Here is a 20,418-nt window from a genome sequence, read left to right as displayed (position 1 = left end):
GCCTTGCTCGGATGATACAAGATCTTGCAGTCGTAATCCTTCACCACATCTAACCACCTTCTCTGTCTCATGTTAAGGTTGGGCTGATCCATAAGATACTTCAAACTCTTATGGTACGTGTAAATGGTACACCGAACCCCATACAGATAGTGACGCCAGATCTTGAGGGCAAATACCACCGCCCCCAACTCTAAATCGTGGGTGGGATATCTCGTCTCATGAGGCTTCAACTGCCTCGATGCGTACGCTATCACGTGCCCTCTCTGCATCAGTACTGCCCCCATGCCAGAAATAGATGCATTGCAATAAACCACAAAATCCTCCATTCCCTCCGGAAGGGCCAACACGGGAGCCTCGCACAATATCTGCCGAAGGGTCTCAAATAAGGTCTGCAGCTTGGGACCCCAAGTAAATGCAACGCCCTTCCGGGTCAAACTGGTGAGAGGGACAACAATCTTGGAAAATTCTCTGATTAATCTCCGATAGTATTCGGCCAGTCCCAGAAAACTCCTGATCTCGGTGGGGGACCTCAGCACCTCCCATCTCATAATTGCCTCAATTTTGGCCGGATTGACCAAAATACCATTCTGGTGTGTCCCAGGAACTGGACCTCTCGTAACCAGAAATCACACTTGGAGAACTTGGCATAGAGCCTCTCCGACCTCAGTACTCCCAGAATCTCTCTCAGGTGCTCCTCATGTTGCTCTCTGGACCTCGAATATATCAAAATATTGTCGATTAACACAATCACTGAAAGATCCAACATGGTCCTACACACTCGGCTCATGAGGTCCATGAACGCTGTCAGTGCGTTGGTGAGCCCGAAAGGCATCACCATGAACTCATAGTGCCCATAACGTGTCCTAAAGGCCGTCTTCTGGACATTCTCCTCGTGGACTCTCATCTGATGATACCCAGACCTCAGATTGGTCTTGGAAAACCAATACTCCCCCTGCAACTGATCGAACAAATCGTCGATCCTCGGAAGTGGGTAACGGTTCTTGACCGTTAACTTGTTCAACTCCCGGTAATCGATGCACATCCGGTGCGAACCATCCTTTTTCTTGACAAAAAGGATCAGGGCTCCCCACGGCGAACTACTCGGTCTGATAAACCTTTTCCCCAACAGCTCCTGCAGCTGTGAGGATAAATCCTGCATATCTAGAGGCGCAAGGCGATAAGGTGCCTTGGCAATAGGCGCCGCTCCCGGCACCAAATCGATCCGAAACTCTACCTGCCTCTTGGGAGGCACTCCCGGTAACTCCTCAGGAAAGACATCTGGAAACTTGCACACTATCGGAACCTCGGAGATAGAACTCGATCTCTCTGCAGTAGCCCGCATATCCATCACATATGCCAAAAATCCCATACAACCCTGCTGAAGACTCTGCCTTGCTCTGTCGGCCGAACAAAATGCCGACTCAGATCGGGTACCCTTGTCGTATACTGTAAGTACTCCCCCACTAGTGTCTCGTATAGTCACCAGTTGACGCTCACAGTCGATCACAGCTCCAAATCGACTCAACTAATCCATGCCCATGATGACACATACATCCCTCATCGCGATCGGCACCAGATCTATCGGAAACTCAGCTCTGAAAATCTCAAGCACACATCCTCGGATCACATCATTCGCAAACACCGCATGCTCATCGGCTATGGAAACTCTCAGAGGTCGACTCAATGCCTCTCGATGGATACTGAGGTGATGACTAAAAGCTAATGATACGAAAGACCGACTCGCACCCGAGTCAAATAACACCAAGGCAGGCACAGAAGTCACAAGAAAAGTACCTATACACAATCACAATATATATACAAAATATCTCGAAAGAATAAAAAAAGAATACGTACCGGCCACAATGTCAGGTGTTGCGCGGACTTCCTCCGCAGTCAGCAGAAAATCTTTCCCACGAACCCTTGGTGTCTCGGCCTTCACTGGCCGACTCTCAGTAGCACGCATAAAAGTAGGTACAGATCCCTGGGTTGATCCCTGCACAAGCTGGGAGCACTCGGCCTTTCGGTGGCCGGTCTGGTTGCAATGGAAGCAAACCTAGAATCCCTTGGGGCAATCCTTCGCTATGTGCCCCTCCTTGCCACATTTATAGCAAATCCCTGAACGGAAAGAACCCTCGTGACTCTTGCCGCACTTGCTACAAGTGCGACCCTTCTGGCCCCCAACTCTGGTATCAGCGGGCTTGGCCCGCTTCGTCGCCGGCTGCGACTGCGCTGGTCTTTGTTCCCTACCCCAGGACTCCTCCTCGTCCTCCCTAGTGTCCAACTCAGGCTCAATCTCCCTCCTCCTGGCATTGACCTGAAGCTCGGCCAATGTCCGGTACGGCGACTTCGCCATGAACTCTCGTATGTCCCTCCTCAATATGCTAAAATATCGGCTCACACGTGCCTGCTCAGTGGACACGTGTTTAGAGCAAAACATCGCCCTTTCATGGAACATCCTCGAAATCTCATTCACTGACTCTGTCTTCTGCCTGAGAGACAAACTCGTGCACCAACCGTTCCCGCTCCATCGGGGGAACATACTCATCTCGGAACAACTGGACAAACCTCTCCCATGTCACTGTCGCATGATCTGCAGTGGTAAAACCAGCTGTCACAAACTTTCACCAGTCCTTCGTTCCCAAGGGAAGTTGGTTCAGCGCAAACTGAACTCTCAAGTGGTTGGGGCAAGAACACGTGTAAAAACACCCCTCGATATCCAAGATCCATCTCATCACAACGATCGGATCCTGTGTCCCATCAAACTCTGGTGGCTTCGTGTTGCTAAACTCCCGGAACAACAACGAATCACCCCCTTGAGGCCTAGCAGCGGCTATAGCCGTAGTGGCCGCGGCAACAGCAGCCTCAGTGATAGCAGCGTATCGCTCATCGAACGTCTGTATCAAGGTGGTCTTGGTAGACCCAAACATCTCTAGAATCTCTTCTCGGATAGCTACAACCACCTCCTCGTGGATCATCCTCTATATCTCCTCATCGCTACCCCCACTGCCTCCAGGGTTGTGGCGTGTTCCCACCATGATGTCTCTGAAACACAACGCAAAATTATCAGAGACCCGCTCGAGCATGCTCACACTCGATCACTCGCCCCTACTTGCTTCTTATCATCCTAAGGATTCTTACTCGGACTGCTCACTGATCCGGTGCTTCCAGTAGTATGGGCCCAATACTACCTTCTTCACCCCATCAGTGTTCACCCCAAGCCCTCCTCCTCGGATCCCAATTACAAGTACTCTATGCCTCACAAGCTATTCTCACAAAAGACCTTCTCATAGGCTCGCTCCTAAAAATCATACTCAACGCAAATCACTGATAGTAGAAATCCCTAGGCTAAGGCATCACAAATCAGGCCACCATAGTCCTAATATATGAATTACCTAGCCTATTCTCTAGCATGCTTTATATTTCATGAAATATCTCATAACACAAAATAAGGGTATTTTGGGAATTCACCGCTCGGCTTTGGCTGATTGTACACACTGCTTCGACTCGTTTTCTTTTAGACTCTATCTCATTTTAGAAAAAAATTATCTCTTTTTTAAAATCTTTCTCAAATCCTCAATTTGAGTCCAAACACACCCGAAGGTGCATCTGAATCCCTCAAACCAAGGCTCTGATACCAACTTGTAACGACGTAAAATTTCAAAAAAAAATTCTCATTTTAAAAACGTAATATAACTCATTTCATAATTCTCAAAATCACACATGTCTCAAATGCCAAAAAATAAAACACAAATCCTAGAATCATAAAAATAATCTCTCGCCAGTGTGTACAATCATGTTGGTGCCTTGCCGCGATCCTCAGAACTACCTGAAACACATAACACATAACATAGTAAGCATAAAGCTTAGTGAACTCCCCAAAATACCACATACAACACAATTGCCACTCGAGGCTATACTCTGTAGGACCCTCTGGTCGATGTGTCTTGGTGGGACCCTCCGATCCCACAACTCAGTAACTCAATACAATACACAACAAGTATATCACAGAATAATAACAGGATATCCAAGTACACATCACATACGCATAAGACCCTCTGTTCACACATAAATTACCACTCAAGGTAAGTATAGTGAGAAGACTCACCTCGTAAGCTAGCGAAAGAAAAACCTCGGTCTCGGAAATCTCGAACTCTACCCACCGGTCTAGCCTCCGCCTAACACATAATAATTATCTCTAATTAATATCGGCTCCTAAGAACTAGACTAACCCTTCTACACTCAGAGAAGGATGAAAAGACCATTTTACCCCTCCATCGGCTTAATAGTCCACAATTTGTCCGAACCCTAAAAGTCGAAAAAAGTCAACAATAGGGAGTATGCTGCGCATACCCGGTCTCTATGCTGCACGTACTCGACTACCATGCAGACATCGGGGGTGCTCGACTCCTACACCGCACGTACTAGGATTACGTCCAGCGTACGCCCCAGTTTTACACTCTTCTCATTTTTGGTCTCAACCTGTTAAGACATAGGCTCATATCTCAGATCTGGACTCCCTAATGTCTCTTAGTCCATAAAGTCAGTGACTTTAAGCCTTTGGTTGGTTGATTAGGTCACAAACACTCAAAACATGTTGGGGGTCAGAAATGACATCGACCAAGTCCTCGCACGATGGCTTGGAGTGCCGCAATAGAATGTCTGGTCCTAGAGGGCTGAATGCGCTATATGGGTAAGGTTGCGCCTTTTCTAACACCGATTGGTTTTAGATCAACCGGTAGCGCTGATGCTTAACAAGTTGTATTAGAGCCAGTGGCAAGGGTTCTATTCTCTCAAGGAGCAATTTCTGAGGGGGGGGGGGATTGTTGGGGGTCAGAAATAATATCGAATAAGTCCTCGCACGATGGTCTGGAGTGCCGCAATAGAATGCCTGGTCCTGGAGGGCTGAATGCGCTATATGGGTAAGGTTGCGCCTTTTCTAACACCAATGGGTTTTAGATCAACCGGTAGCGCTGATTCTCAACAAAACACCCATTCCCTTTCCTTGTGTAGCTCATAACTCATGCATGGCTCACTACCAACGCCCAAGATTGGATTTTTATGACTCTACAACACACAATACACTGAAAAGTGGCAGATCAAGGTCTCTAGAGTTCATTATCTTAGAAAGTCTCCATCTTTGGGACAAAACCCTAATATACTCAAACAACATGCTCATGACAAAGGAAAGGCAAAGTTTGAAGCTTTATACCTCAATAAGAAGCTTCCAACTCTGATTTGCTCGGATCTAGAAGCTTGGACTCCAACTCCTTCATCTTTAAGACCTTCTCTTCTCTTCAAAATTACACAAACACTCTCAAGGCTCAATCACACACACACACAAAAGCTTTAGAACGAGGGTTAGGGCACTCTTAGGGTTTCTTCTCTAGGAATGGTGGCCAGAAATGAGGCCTTCATATCCCTTATATAGGGGACTCACCCCAAATTAGGGTTGCATTCTGGGCCTAATATGGCCAGCGTACTAGGTGGCCTCTGTGTTACAAGCACGCTGACGAGTACGCTAAGCGTACACCTCAGGTACGCACTGCGTACCCGTTTTTCACTCTTAATGCAATAGGGACCAAATTAGACAACAACTCCAAAGATCAGGGTTCTCAAGGCATACCTGGACTCGGGATGTTACACACCGGGGGGGGGGGGGGATGGAGTACACCTGGTGAACACTTAGTTCAAAAACACCTATAGGTTGTGAGCCTATTATTGTACCACTAGACTGTCTAGAATAGTTTGTTGTCGTCATCTATACTCTACAAGACAACTGGATCATCTTTAAGGTCAAGGCCTCTCATCATCTTTCATCTCTCATCTATATCATCTTACATCTACCCATCTTTACCCAACATATTTACAGGTAATAAAATACTTATACAATTTAAACCAAGTAAAACATGTATAAAAACTGTTCATCTAGCATAAATATCAGGAAACACAGATAATAGGCACACCTAGCTAGTAATCATCTTAAATACTTTATATCTAAGTGTAAGATGAAAGTAACTATGCACTCACTTGCTAAAGTGATGACTCAAAACTCGTACAGTGCTTCACTTAGCACTTGGTATTTCCTTTAACATGACCTAGGTTCAATTCACACTAAGTCTTAGACTAATATTCTTTTATTAATAGAAAACCTAATGTTAAGTTTTTCCATGTCTTTGGTTCCAGGTGCTTCATCTTTAATTCTAAGGAACAAAGGAACAAACTCAATGAGAAAGCTGACGAAGGAATTTTCTTAGGGTATTCTTTAACGCTAAAGGCATATCGGATTCTCAAAAAAGATCAAAAAGAATCGAAGAGACCTACTATGTCACCTTTGATGACACTTATCTTAAGAAGTATCATAAGATCGAATCCCAATAAGAGGAAATATTTTCCATGAAAAATCCGATGACAATTCCTCTCTCTAGCCTTTATGAGGAATTCATGAAACTCTTTGACAAACCTGACAAGGCGATCTCTTTAGAATCCAAGGCAGCAGATAACAAAGAAGATGAATTGAAAAAGATTATTGATGATGCGGTGAAAGATATGGAACACGAGCATCCCAATCCGAAAGACTCCAAAATTTCGTCTCAATCAAAAGCTACGAATGCTCCACTGCAGGGGAGGGTTTCACTTCAACCTCCTCATCTCATACACCTGTTCAGCGGGAGAAAGAAACCCTTGAAATCAGATTAGAACCACCATTCCGAGGGGAGGGTTCAACTCTGAATGAAGAAGAACATACACCATTCTAGGGGGAGAATGAAAATACGAATGATGATTCGGATGTGCAATTAGAATTTGAGGATGTAAATGCTGAACTATATCCAACATATGATCCAAATTACCATCCTTTGACCAAATGGACTAGGGATCATCCTAGAACACAAGTAATTGGAGAAGCCTCGGTAGGAGTTCTTACGAGGGCTCAATAAAAGGCGAATCGGACTGCACTATTCTCCAAAATGGAATTTTGCATGTTCAATTCGTTTATCTCCAAGATTGAGCCCAAAAACATTAATATTGCTCTTGATCATTCTAATTGGGTGCAAGCAATGTAAGAGGAGCTCAATGAGTTTGAACGAAACAAGGTTTGGAGGCTAATTCCAACTCCGAAGGATGCTTCCGTCGTTGGTCTTAAATGGGTGTTCAGAAATAAGCTCGACAAAGAGGGCAATGTGATCCGAAACAAGGCGCAGTTAGTTGTAAAAGTGTATTGCCAAGAAGAAGGGATTGACTATGAGAAAAAATTCACACCATTAGCAAGGCTGAAGTCAGTTCGCTTCTTTCTGGCATATGCAGCACACAAGAACTTTGAAGTCTATCAAATGGACGTTAAGTGTACCTTCTTGAACGGGCATATTCAAGTATCTTAAACGAACCTCCTCGCTCGAAATATGGTACTCTTCCAGTTCAGGGTTCTTTGTGCAAGCGTTTTCAGATGTTGATCTCGGAGGTTGCGGTTTAGATCAGAAAAGTACAATGGGATGATGTCAATTTCTTGATGGCAAACTTGTTAGTTGGCAATCAAAGAGACAAACATGTGTCTCCTTTTCAACCACTGAAGCAAAGTACATAGTCACTGCCTTTTGTACATCACAAGTTATCTGGATTCAAAGTCAACTTCATGACTATGGTATCAATATGAAGCGAATCCACTTGTATTGCGATTCTGAGAGCGTCATTCGCATATATCACAACCCAGTACAACACTCTAAGACCAAACACATTGAACTGAGGTATCACTTCATCAAAGATCACATGGATGATGGAAATGTCAAGATTCACTTTGTTAGATCCGCCGATCTGCTGGCTGACATTTTTACAAAAGCCTTACCTGAACAAACCTTTAATCGCATTCTTCAAGGCTTAGGGATGATTGAGGCTGAATCAGTTCCGAAACTACCTTCGTAGTCTTAAAGTTTTGGTTGAACTACGAATTTGTGCGAACGTTCGTAGTGACTCGCAGTCCACTATTCACACTGCGAATCGGTGCGAATGTTCATAGTGACTCGTAGTTTACTGTTCATTCATGGTTCGGAACATCATGTATCCTTTGTACATTGTGTTTATTGCTACTTATTTCATCTTTCTGTTTTTATTTTTATTTCAGAAAATAAAAAATCCAAAAATATTTTATTTCTTTTTGTTTTTATTTCTTTTTTAGAAAAACAAAAATGTAAAAATATTTTCTTTATCTTCAGTTCTTATTTCTCTTCATAAAATATTCAAAAATACCAAAAAAAAAATTAGACAATTGAGCAGAATTGAAGAGACATACCATGTTAGTCTCAATTACGAATGATGGGGTAGGTATTGAATTTCTAATCTTTACACTAGTTAAGTGTCCCTAGAAGCAAGCTTTTGCATGTAGTTCAAAGCCTCTAAGACTCTATGTTTGAAGCCTTAATGAATTGATAATACCAATCATTTCTTCCCAATCAGGCTGAAATTCACATAAGTCATTGAGCTACCTTACTCTTCTCATGTTGAGTTAAGAGTTGACTGCTTGGTCACTTTAGTATAGTAGAGGTACATTTCTCTTCAGAACCATCTCTAATTTTTCTCCATCACATTCCTTTCCACAATCGTAATCCTTGAGACTCTCAAAAATTACCACTGAGGTTTATGGTTACACAATCACTGTGTTTATGATCTTAAATTCGTTATAACTACGAACTGAGTGAAACCCAAAATCCAACACATATTTACGAATTGACAGTGAACAATTTAAATGTTCTAGATTAATCACCATGGAATTGATGAAACTCCACTTTTGTGGTTTGTACCTTGAAATCTATTTTTGTTTTTGAGAGATCTTAATGAAATGCTATAGACCTAAGACTTTTCTTCCCATAAGATCCAGTTTTTATTTTTCTTGAGATTTCCATATTATCCAACCACTAATATATTTTCCAAAGCATACTTGTTCTTATGACTACACTGGTCAGACAAGTACTTCATATGAACGTTCAGACTTATTTTGAGTTTCAGACTTAGTTGAAGAAAAAGCCACCCCTTTTGCCTTATTAAAAGAAGCCTTTCACTATTTCTCCACAAATAGATGATCGTAATCCAACGGGACACCACACAAGCACTTCAAGGTCTCTCTTGACTACGAAGGAAGAGATAGTTGTTTGGGATTCATCTGCTTCATGTCTTTAATGACATCACTAGAATCCCTTGGAGAACTTGTTTTATTTCTTTATATTATATTTGGCACACTCTTGCACAAAGATCATTATGATTTTCAAAAATTTGGTTCGTTGTCCTAATGGTTACTTTCAGGTTCGAAGTACAGTAAACGGTAATCAATTTTGAAAGTATGAAATTGCGAAAGTATGAACGTGTGAAAGTCAGAAACTGAAACAACGATATTTGTGGATAAGATTTGAATTTAGGCATGTAAAAACTGAAACGAAGCCTACTGTAAGTTACGCCGCCTGACGTCACAGCTGTTATCCACACCTTTTTAGGCGCTTTTTCAGTAATTGGGATTATCAACAGTCGGTTTTTCTCTCTCCTATCAAATCGTATATAAGAATTTCAATGATTCATTGTTTATTACCACTTTCAAAAGCATTCGAAATTCACCCGACGATTTCTCTATCTACTGTTCATCATCTTCTTTACCAAACAACAATGGCAGCCTCTTCTGAAACACGTTATGTCGCTGAACAAATGTGTGACATCCCCATTTTCACGGCCGAAAAAGACCGATTTTGTTTATGCTTTATAAAAATAAGAGTACTTCTTTTAATAAAAATGTTGCGAAATTTGTTCCCAGAAAAACATGATAAATACGTTATCAAAGCATTTTCGAAGAAATATATTTTTATTCATTTAGAACATTTGGGATGTCATCGTCAATACAGAAACATAAGCATAAACAGAACTTACATTCATTTACACTAGTGATCTACATCTCTTTTAAATCTCTCAGTGCAAATTAGCTTCGTATCGACACCTGTGATACAAATAAGCTAGAGTAGGTCAGGTTGGGAAACCTGGTGAGTACATAGGGTTTTCAACCCACAATAATATAATTATTATATTTAAACATCAAACAATCAACCCGATTACCCATCCTCGTTATCTTTTGTAATATTCATTAAAGAATTATCTTAAGGGTCATCTCCTATATTATATTTACCTCTCATCGTTTTACCTTACATTTCCTTATATGCTCGTTCCTAAGGCATGAATACGTAGTTACAATGTCGCATGAACTCGTAATTCATAGTAAGGGTTAGAGTATCATCACATGAATATACAGTCACAACATCACCTGGACTCGTAATTCATCACCTACTGGTTATAAGTCTGCTGGTGTTTCAATGGGTTGTCTAGAATAGTCCGTGGTCGCCATCTGTATTCTAGTAGATGACTACATCTCCAAATTGCCAGACAAGGTTATAGTATCTTTCATCCTACATCACCAATTCATCATCACCTATCCATCACCTAATTATCATCACCTTCGTATCATCACCTATCTCTCATCATTTTATTTCATCACACACCAACTATTTCATCTACCCATGTTTTATCCCAACATATTTGTAGATATAAAATAAATATATATTTAAATCATTTAAAACATGTATAAAATCATTCATCCATCATAGACAGCAAGTATTCAGATAATATGCACACATAGCACGTAATTTATATAAAATACTTCATATCTATGTGTAAGATGAAAGGGACCATGCACTCACTTGAAAAGGTGGTGATTCCGAACTCAGAGAGCACTTCGCTTCTTAAAAACAATTTCCTTCGACGAAACCTAGTATTATTACCACTAGAGTTTAGTCTATTATTTGCCGAGACTAATTAATAGTCTAGCTATTATTAATATTATTAAGCGTTAAACAATACTTATATAACCCAAAATAATAGCCCGAGTACTTATTATAAGTTCCTAATAACGTTACTATAATTAAATAAAAGTTATATTAAAAATAGCGTAGACGTAGCTCACTTACAGCGGGTTTTATAGAAAACCAAGTTTTGCTTGGAGCAGCGTTCCTGAGCCGAAAAGCTCTTCTTCTCGGAGCCGTCGAGCACTTCGGGGCTTCCGTCTCGTGCTAGGAAGGTTCCCTAGGCTTTTCAGGGGGTTTCAGGGCTAGAGAGAGGTTCTAGAGAGAGAGAGAGAGTAAAGAGAAGAAAGAATGGGAAAGGTGTGAAGAAAATGAGGGTGTGAGAGGTTCTATTTATAGGGTGAAAAATGGCTGAACTTGGTGCCACATGTCACCATCTAGTGGCAAGACTTGGGGAGAAAACAATGGCCAAGATTGTGCCACATCACCCATTTTCGCACATCACACTTCTGACTTCTAAAATCCATAACTTTCACATATGACCTCCGTTTTTGACATTATTTATATCCACGCATAGGTAAAAATAAGATCTACAACTTTCATTTTGACTCCGTCGGCTAATTCTCGACTGATCTTAAATTTAACAGTACGAGGACATTATATTGTTAAATGTCCGCGTAAAATTCATAACTTCTACATACGGACTCTGTTTTCGTCTGTCTTTTTATCGTTGAGTTCCTATTAAGGAGATCTTCAATTATCATTTAGGACGCGTAGGCCAAAAACCACTCGATCTAAAATTCGAGTTTCGGGCTGTGCACTGCTAAGCCAAATCTTAGAAAATTCATAACTTCCTCATACGAAGTCAGATTTGGGCGTTCTTTTTTTGTATGTTCTCGGTTTAACGTATACTACAACTTTTGTTTAGATTTCTAAGGCTAAAATGTCCTCCATCATAAATTCACTATTTACTTCTCCCTGTGTCGTGCCGGTTTTGCCGTAAAACTTTGACGGACCATAACTTTTTCGTTTTAACTCGGATTTCAACGTTCTTTATAAGTACGGAACCCTTGAGACGTATTCTACAACTTGGTTAAGATTATTTATTCTAAATAATCTTTTGTCAAAAAGTTGTTTTCGACCCCTATTATCTCTAAATTGACTTGCTCAGATCTATATGCTTTACAAAATGACACAAGCAACTCTGCTCAACATCAAGGCTAACCAAAATCTAATTCTGTACCTTGATCCTACCAAGTACGACGCATTTCTTCAACCTCTAATCAAGTGTTTGTGCTATTCACCACCGGTAATCACCCTAACAAAAACTGAGAACGTGCCCTTGGTTCATCTGTCCAAGGCATATTCAACTGCTAGCGACCAATAAGGAGAAGAGCTGATCACTTTTGAAATCGACAATAAGAAAACCCACATCACCAAGTCCAGGTTCTGTAACCTGTTGGGCCTTCCTCAAGGACGCGACCTAATTAATCCAGAATCAATCTCCAACTATGCTATATTGGAGATGTTCTATCAAATGGGCTACATGGAATATTTGGCAACCGTCTCCAAATTCAAGAAGCCTAGTCTTCCACCTGAATGGAATGCTCTGTTCACCCTAATTTTCAAAAGCTTTTCTGAGAGGGTAACAGGATCAGACTGTGCAAGTAAGCTGCTCATGACCATCATGTATGGTGTTTACTCAAGAGTCAATCTCGACTACGGATCAGTGCTTTAGGCTCAACTCGTTCAGAGTAGGCTTTCTACAACTAGGCACATTGAGATCTCATGTGCATGTTTTTGGACGCTCGTTATAAAGAGGGCTATCGATCGCCTTAGCATTCCGGTGATAGAGGGTTCAATTATGGCCAACATTCAAGTTTTTCACACCACCAACATCATTCTGTCCGAAATCTCCAGATTCACCTTCATCGGATCAATCCTGGAATCGATGTTTCGCAACATTCCAACTGCGAGCAAAGTTATTCAAGCCTATCGCAGTCTACCGGCTTTTGGTCCATGACCAATTCCTGATGCATTACGAAAGATTCTTGACGAGGCTAATAAGCCAAATAAGGGAAGTAAACGTAAGGGGAAGGCTGTTCCGTTCGAACTTGCCCATACTCTAAAGAAACAAATGTGAAGCGAGTCGCTCGTAAGCCACAAACTCCCACCCCAAGTGATTAGGAGGATTCACAATCCAACATTGTCTCTGAGATTCGCATCGAAGAGCAAGTCCATCACGAACAAGATGACACCACTGCGACTTCGTAACCCCAAGTTTCGGTGCCGATATCTACCAACCATGAGGTTACTTTTCACATACCTACATATGTTCCAATTTCAGATGATTTCTTTCAGGGTTTCACACCTCCTCACTCTCCAATTACCACTACCACTCCCATCAATATTGCACCATGTCCAACTATGGGTGTTTCGCAACCCCAAGCTACTCTCGCACAGTCCACTCGATTGTTCACTGATTCTACAACAACAACAACCACAACCACTAGTGAACCTCCAATTTCTGTCAAAGTATCTAATACGGGGGCAGGTGCTTCAGGTTTCCATCTTGGTCAAGGTTCTACTCCTATCTCACCTCTCCAACAAGATGATCCAGATACTATTTTTGGGGGTGATGAAGATTTTGAAGCTTTTGTTTATAGTCCTTCCACAATTCAAGAAGATGGTGATGATGATGCTCCAGTTACCAAAGGGCAATTCAAGGCCATTAATGAGAAGTTGGATACCTTGCTTTAGTCTACCAAAGCATCCTCTAACAGTGACTATTTTGAGGAAACGGTTAAAGCATTCCTTGAAACCCTAACCAAAGAGCACACTGCGAACCTTGACAAAACAAACAACGCAGTTGATGACTTTGCATCTGTTTGCAAGGAAACGACCGAAAAAGTCAATAAACTAATTTTTGATGCTCAATATTTTATGAGTACTTTCCAAACTTCCTTTGAAACAAACACAGCAAAGGCGAATACAGTTATAACCAATCTTGGATCTACCCTTCGGACTGAGAAGGATGCTCTTGAGAAAGTTTGCATTGGCATTCAATACAAAGTTTCACACCTCCATCTCTTCCAAAATAGACAAACATCATGAAGATTTAGCTGTTAAGAACAAAATAATGGATAAGCTTGCCGTCAAAACAGAGAAGGTAAAAGTTTTATCTATCAAGCTTGCTCATGCTAATTAGTGAATTGACGATCTCTTGTCTGAAAAAGCTGCGATGAAGAGTTGCATAGCTGATGTGCATGCTTACTTGAATAATTTCATTGAAACTCATGATTCACTAATCACGATCTCTGTAAGGAAACATCTGGTTGATAAACTTAGGATTGTTTTCGCAATGCTAAACAGGCTTGAGGGTGTTTCGGAGTCTGATACACTTCCGAAACAAAGGGGAGACACTGTGAAGCCATCTACGAAAGAAACGTATAAACCAGTCGATACTACTGAAGGATCTGATGTTCTGAAGCCAAAGTCAAAAGTCAAACCGAAGGATAATGTAGCTTCGGGTTCTAGAGGTAAAGAAAAGATTATCGATGATAGTGAAGAGGATGAACCTGATGAGCATGAGCTGAAACGAAGGAAGGCTCGTGAAGCTGAGATTGATGAACACAATCTCATTGTTAGAGAAGTTTAAGAAAAAGAGAAATCGCTTCGTGATGCTCAAATCACTATAGAAGCTAAGAATGCGTTATTTCATCCTTGGTCTATGGAGAGAATTCTAATCGAAGCAATTGACAAGCTAAGCATTCACTGGTTAGAGTCGGTCACCTCGTTCGATCTTGAGAACACATTGGATTCACAACTTGTTTTTCCAATTACCCCAAAAGCTTTTTTGTTTCGTAGCTTTGATGTAATTGTGAATGCTTCAGAATCAGATGAAGGTGTTAACAAGTCACTAATTGAATTATATTTGAAGCATGGCCAACCTCAACACCTTACTTGGAGAGCAATGAAAATAACAGTTGTAAAGGTGATTGGACCTATTCAAACTGACAACTTTGTCAATGTGAAGTTTAAGACTGCTCGAGGTTCAGAGAGTTTAGTGTTTGAGTTCTCTCTCGCTAATTTGCCATGTTTAAATCCCTACGATTGGATGATGTTGTTACGCCTCTTGATGAAGGAAGAAAAGAAGTATGAACCAATTATTACTCATATCAAGAGGATGTTGGTTTCGTACATCCATGAAGTAGCAAATATGGATGTTGAAATTGCCACTATGTTGCGAAAGAAATCAATAGTCCTTCCCGAAGCTTCTGCGAAAGACATCGAGAATATGAAGATGGGGAAAATTGAAAAGGACAAATGGAGCGTGATGTTTCAACAGGGATCAAAAGAAAAAGGTGATGTCCATAAATGTCTATTTGCTTTGTCTGATAAGTACCTGTTCTCAACTTCTTGCTTGAACTATGTTTTGGAGATCACAGAACAATGCAATGCAAATGATGAAACTACGAAGAAGTGTTATTCTGATATGATACGATGGTACATTGTTGTTCGCAGTTCATTGCATGCCCAAGCTCTTCAAGTCACAAAAACGAACACAACCGTGAAGAGTCTCCTTCCTCAATTGACACAAAGGGGAAGATTGTTGGGTAATTGGATTACATCAATTGTAATTATTATATATAGTCCATTTTATGTAACGGGTTATTTTCCACCCGGTGTCTTTAATGATTAGGGTTTAGCTATAAATAGTGCATTCATGCATCGTATCTAGTGTCGATCTTCTTGTAACCCTACTCTGCCTTTACAGTAGCAATTCTTCATCGAGTTCTTCTAAAACATAGATTATTAATCATTCGGCATTATTTTGATCATTGTGTTCTTTTTTTTATGATTCAATTACCTATTTGAAATCTATTGATCTACTCATCTTAATTCTAACACCACCCTAATATTATTTCCTTTTATTTCATACTTTAGTAATTTTAGTATTTGCCCCTCAACTTCTATTTATACCTTTCAATGACTTGTATTTACTCTATACTCCCACAAATCAATCTAATTAAATTATATACCCTTTAAATATCAATTACTTCTTTTGGATATTAATTAATATCCCTTTTTTTATTTAATTTATTTCAGTCCATACGCTTAGAATTGAAATAAATTTACAATCACTAATATTCGAGTAACGAAAAGCTAACATCGTTTACAACAAGATTTCGGGTCGTTAAAGACTAAGAGATGGATGGAGAAGTGATGGAAAAGTAAAAGGAAACTAACAGGAGGGCATAGTACACCCATACAAGAGTGCATAGCACTTTCGAGAACAAAACAAAAAACAAGAACTCGCTTGTTTTTTTTCCATTTCTATCCATTTACTCTCTAAAACACACACTTGAGGTGCTATTTCACCTAGAAACGTCGGAAGCATAGAAGCAAGGAGATTCAAGAATTTGTCCATTTATCCTCCAAACCAAGGTAATAGGTCATGATTCTAGCATCTAGTTCTTCATTTTGTGGTGAAATCTTGTAGTTTTGATGACCCTTAAAGATTGAATATGAAAATGTTAGCTGGAAATGGTACTCATAAGTGTTGTAACAACTTCCGTAACTCTATTAACATACATGTATGTGGTTTGAAGATGGATTTATAAAAGTAATTTCTGAACCATATCTTATTTGCTCTTGCATGTTTAGATTAAGACCATGGTTTAGTGAATCAAGTAATTTTGAGCTATTGAAAGTTGCTATAATAACTGAATGACTGAGTGTATTGAGAATTTAATCATTGGATGGAACCATAACTAAAGCCACAAAGGGTTTGTGTCTGTTACATGTACGATGGCTCATTTAATGAGTCTGGTGCACCTAGCATGCTATGTAAAGCTATGCCTTTGATAAGGGTATATACAAAACATATATATGTTTAGTTGAGTAACAAGTATTCCGGTACCTGTGTTTATATGTGTTATAGTGGTGCGAGTAAATGAGCTAAACAAGGAGGTCAAGATAATGTAATATCACTCATACAAGACCTAACAAGGTGAGTAGATAAACTTACTTGGTGTTAAGAATATGTTTTGAATATACCTTGATACATGTATCTGGTTGTAAATGTTATAGTGATCTTTACAAAATGAGCCTTATGGGTGTTCTAAGACTTCATTTAATTAGATGGTGAAAATCCAAGGGAAAGTATTATATGGTGATCGTTACAAAGTGAGTCTTATGGGTGGTGTAAGGTTCACTTCATTGGATGGTGAGTTTATATGGTGTAATCAGACTTATTCATTCAAGGGCAGATCTTATATAAGGCTAGGGGGGGTTGTGGCCCCTCCTGATTTTTTTGGTGGAAATACTCCTTATACTTTAAGATTTATACATATTAGGCCCAAAAATATAAAATTTTGACTATGGCCCCCCTGTTCACCAATTTTTATACAAATTATATCCCCCCCCCCCCAATGAAAGATCGAAGCTCCGCCACTGTATTCATTGGTGTTTATATATAAATAAGCTTAATGTTAAGAACTATATAAATAGTCTTATATAGTTCTTACAAGTTGGTTGCCATACTAAAAGACATGTTAAGAGAAATTGATTTACTTTGTATAAATAAGCTTAATGGTATTACAAAATGAGCTTAATGGTATAACAAAAACGAAAAAAATGAATATATTGTATATTAAACATAACTAAAAGATAAACAAAATAACTTCACAACATTAAGCCCACAAAGCATACACTCATAAGGATGGATGAAGTCGAAGGAAATATGCAACATGTTAGCCGATGTTCTTTCTTCTATCTATTTATATAATGTGTTGTAAAACTTATGCAGAGAGGTTTGGATTTTGAAAGGATGGATTTCCATATAGGAAGTGGGTTGAAAATATTAAAAATAAAAGGTGAGATAAATATTAAATAATAATGTTACCTTACATAACATATGGATTGGAATGGGTGACCTTTACTTTCTTATACAGAATTTTTAAAACGAAAAAATCATTTAAAAAATGGAAAAAGATAAATTAACCCAAAATAAAAACCTTAGGGTTTCAAAGTCGCCCCTTTTTCATTTCCTGTTCAATTCTCACAATTTCTACATCTGTCTTCTTCAACAAATTCGGGAACTTTCCATCTTTCCATCTTACGATCTGCTGCATCGATGGTGAGGGGTTCATCTCAATCTCAGTCCTCCTCCTCTTCTTCCAATTCCCGACCAGGACCTGTCGGCGTCGCACCTCGCGGCTCCCCTGCTGCCACTGCTGGCCTGCGACGCCGTCGTCTTGCCACCGGATCGTCCTCCAGCGTCAGTAATGGAACCGGTGGTAATACCGGAGGCAACATGCTCAGGTTCTACACTGATGATGCTCCCGGCGTCAAAATCACTCCGACCGTTGTCTTAGTTATGAGTGTTTGCTTCATCGGCTTTGTCACTGCTCTTCATGTGTTCGGTAAGCTCTACCGTCGATCCTCCGTCGAAGCTTGATTTTACACGGATCTCGTCTAATCTTTCATGCTTTTGTTGTATGATCTGAGCTTTCTTGATCGGCGCCATTAATTTTGTGCTGTGTAAATTTGATCTAGATGCTCAGATCTTGTTTCCAGGTTATCGTTCCAAAAGATAAAGAAATAAAAAGGTTTAGTTTTATGAATCAGTTGTTTGTGTTTTTAGAGGTTCAGATTATGAATTTATGACTTGCTTTCTTGATGATGCAATTTATCCTTGCTAATGAATGACAAAATTTTTAATGAGGATCATAGTTCATTAATTTCATCAATCATCGTCTTAATCAAATTAAGCAAAAAACAAATGACGAGAAAACGATATAATGTATTTATTAAGGGCAAAGTAGTAAAATACGAGATGCAGCGGGATAAGTCAATCACTTAGCGAACACTATGAAGCTTTCTTTATGATCCACTTGTTTGGAAATTTGGTCACTTTACATGATACAATCTATGTTTTTTGGTTTGTATCCGTCTAAATATATAATAAAGTTATGGAATTAAATAATTGATAAGGATAAGGACAAAAACCACAACAACTTTGTCAAAATAAGGATATTTGCAAGTTTAAATCTTCTTGGCTACCATGTAACTTAACGAAATTGCTAACTATGTTTTTTTTCCTTTAGCTTTCTAAGTTTAACTAAAATTCTAAAAAACTCGGTTGTGATTTCAAAGCTTGTAAATAAATATCGTCTTAAATCATATATGTATATAAAAATAAATAATATTAGAAAATACATATAAAATTATTAATTATATACAAAATGTCGTCTTAAGTTACATCTTACAAATAACGTGACCAGTTACAACTCATAAAAGCTTAAAGTTTGATATTGTCGTTATTGAAAACCTTGATTTTAATCCTAAAAAAATTGTCACTTTGTAAAAAAGAAAAAACATAAGTTGTTTTAGATAAGTAATCTTAAAGAAATTGCTATTGTAACACAATTAAGTTTGAAGTTTGTCCCGAATGGTTCATTAAAGCTTTTTTTGCATGATAAACTTTTAATAGGGGTTTGGCCCCAAACTCAGGTTCACTCCTTTAGTTTGGCATCCTACATGACAAGGTAGGTTTATATTAATGCCACATGATGCTTACAAGGCATCCACCCCCAATTAATAAATTGAAAACAAAAAAGGTCGCCTTCCCCTCTTAACCATCATCGGTCTATGTTGAAGGATTGTTATCAGCGCGTCCCTGTTAGGAAATCAGGGGACACTTTTCAGTAATCAAAATAGATCTAATGCCGCTTGTCAAACCCTAATAACCCTTATTAGAAAATAATATAGATAACACACAAAGACACAATATTTATGTTGTTCAGTTAAAATTACCTATGTCCATGGGTAAAAGGATAATATTCTTATTTATAGAGATCTTGTTAGAAATTTGGGGTATAGAAAGAGTTTGAAATTCTGAGAAACAAATGCATATACGTTGAGTTCTGGGCATAGAGAAACAAATTGATTAAAAATAAACCAATCCCCGACAACGGCGCAAAAATTAGGGTTTGGTCTTTTAAAATACTTGAAATAAAACTAGAGTTAAACTAATAATTAAATAGACAATTTCGACAAAACAAGGGTTTGATGTAAAATCAATAAGAGAAAAATGATTGACTTAAGGTTTTCTCACTTGAACATTTGATAAACATATCATTAGAATCCAATGGTACAATACCTGTTTTAAATATTTAATTTGGCTATAGTAATCCAAGAAGCTTGAGATTACCTAGACTTTTCTTAATTGTTAAAATAGTTCGAAAAGCTCATAACAATTTTCTTAGTCAAAGTCACAATTTCCATTAAGCATATAATTAGTGAAAGTCAACTAGCATTAAGAACCAAAAAATCATCAAATCTAAGAGGAGTCAAATGTTTTCACTTCCATGTTGGAGAAAATGTTTTTATGATTGTGTGAAGTAAAACTAACACAAAAATCACTTGTTGCTTGCTAATTTGAAGATCCTTTACTTAATCAAGAAATTAGCCAACTAATCACCACAAACACATTTAAACTCATGAATAAAAACATACAAGTAGCAATAAAATGTTAAAACACAAAACATTCTCATAAAGATTCAAGAAGTTCATAGAGTTTTCAACATTC

The 20,418-nt window shown here is 39.2% G+C and overlaps 1 protein-coding gene across 1 annotated transcript; it reads left to right on the top strand.

Annotated features, from left to right (window-relative positions):
- The first annotated feature begins 17,835 nt into the window (after positions 1–17,835).
- On the top strand, positions 17,836–18,454 carry LOC145059295 (Preprotein translocase Sec, Sec61-beta subunit protein). The gene has a single exon (XM_079007148.1). It carries the CDS (start codon positions 17,962–17,964, stop codon positions 18,283–18,285), a length of 324 nt encoding a protein of 107 aa, XP_078863274.1. The 5' UTR covers positions 17,836–17,961; the 3' UTR covers positions 18,286–18,454.
- Positions 18,455–20,418: the final 1,964 nt, after the last annotated feature.

The sequence above is a fragment of the Lactuca serriola genome, chromosome 6, assembly GCF_051521515.1.
Source record: "Lactuca serriola cultivar US96UC23 chromosome 6, Lser_US96UC23_V15, whole genome shotgun sequence".
Lineage (NCBI taxonomy): Eukaryota > Viridiplantae > Streptophyta > Magnoliopsida > Asterales > Asteraceae > Lactuca > Lactuca serriola.
Note: the sequence above shows the minus strand (reverse complement) of the source record. Positions and strands in the feature narration are given on the sequence as shown.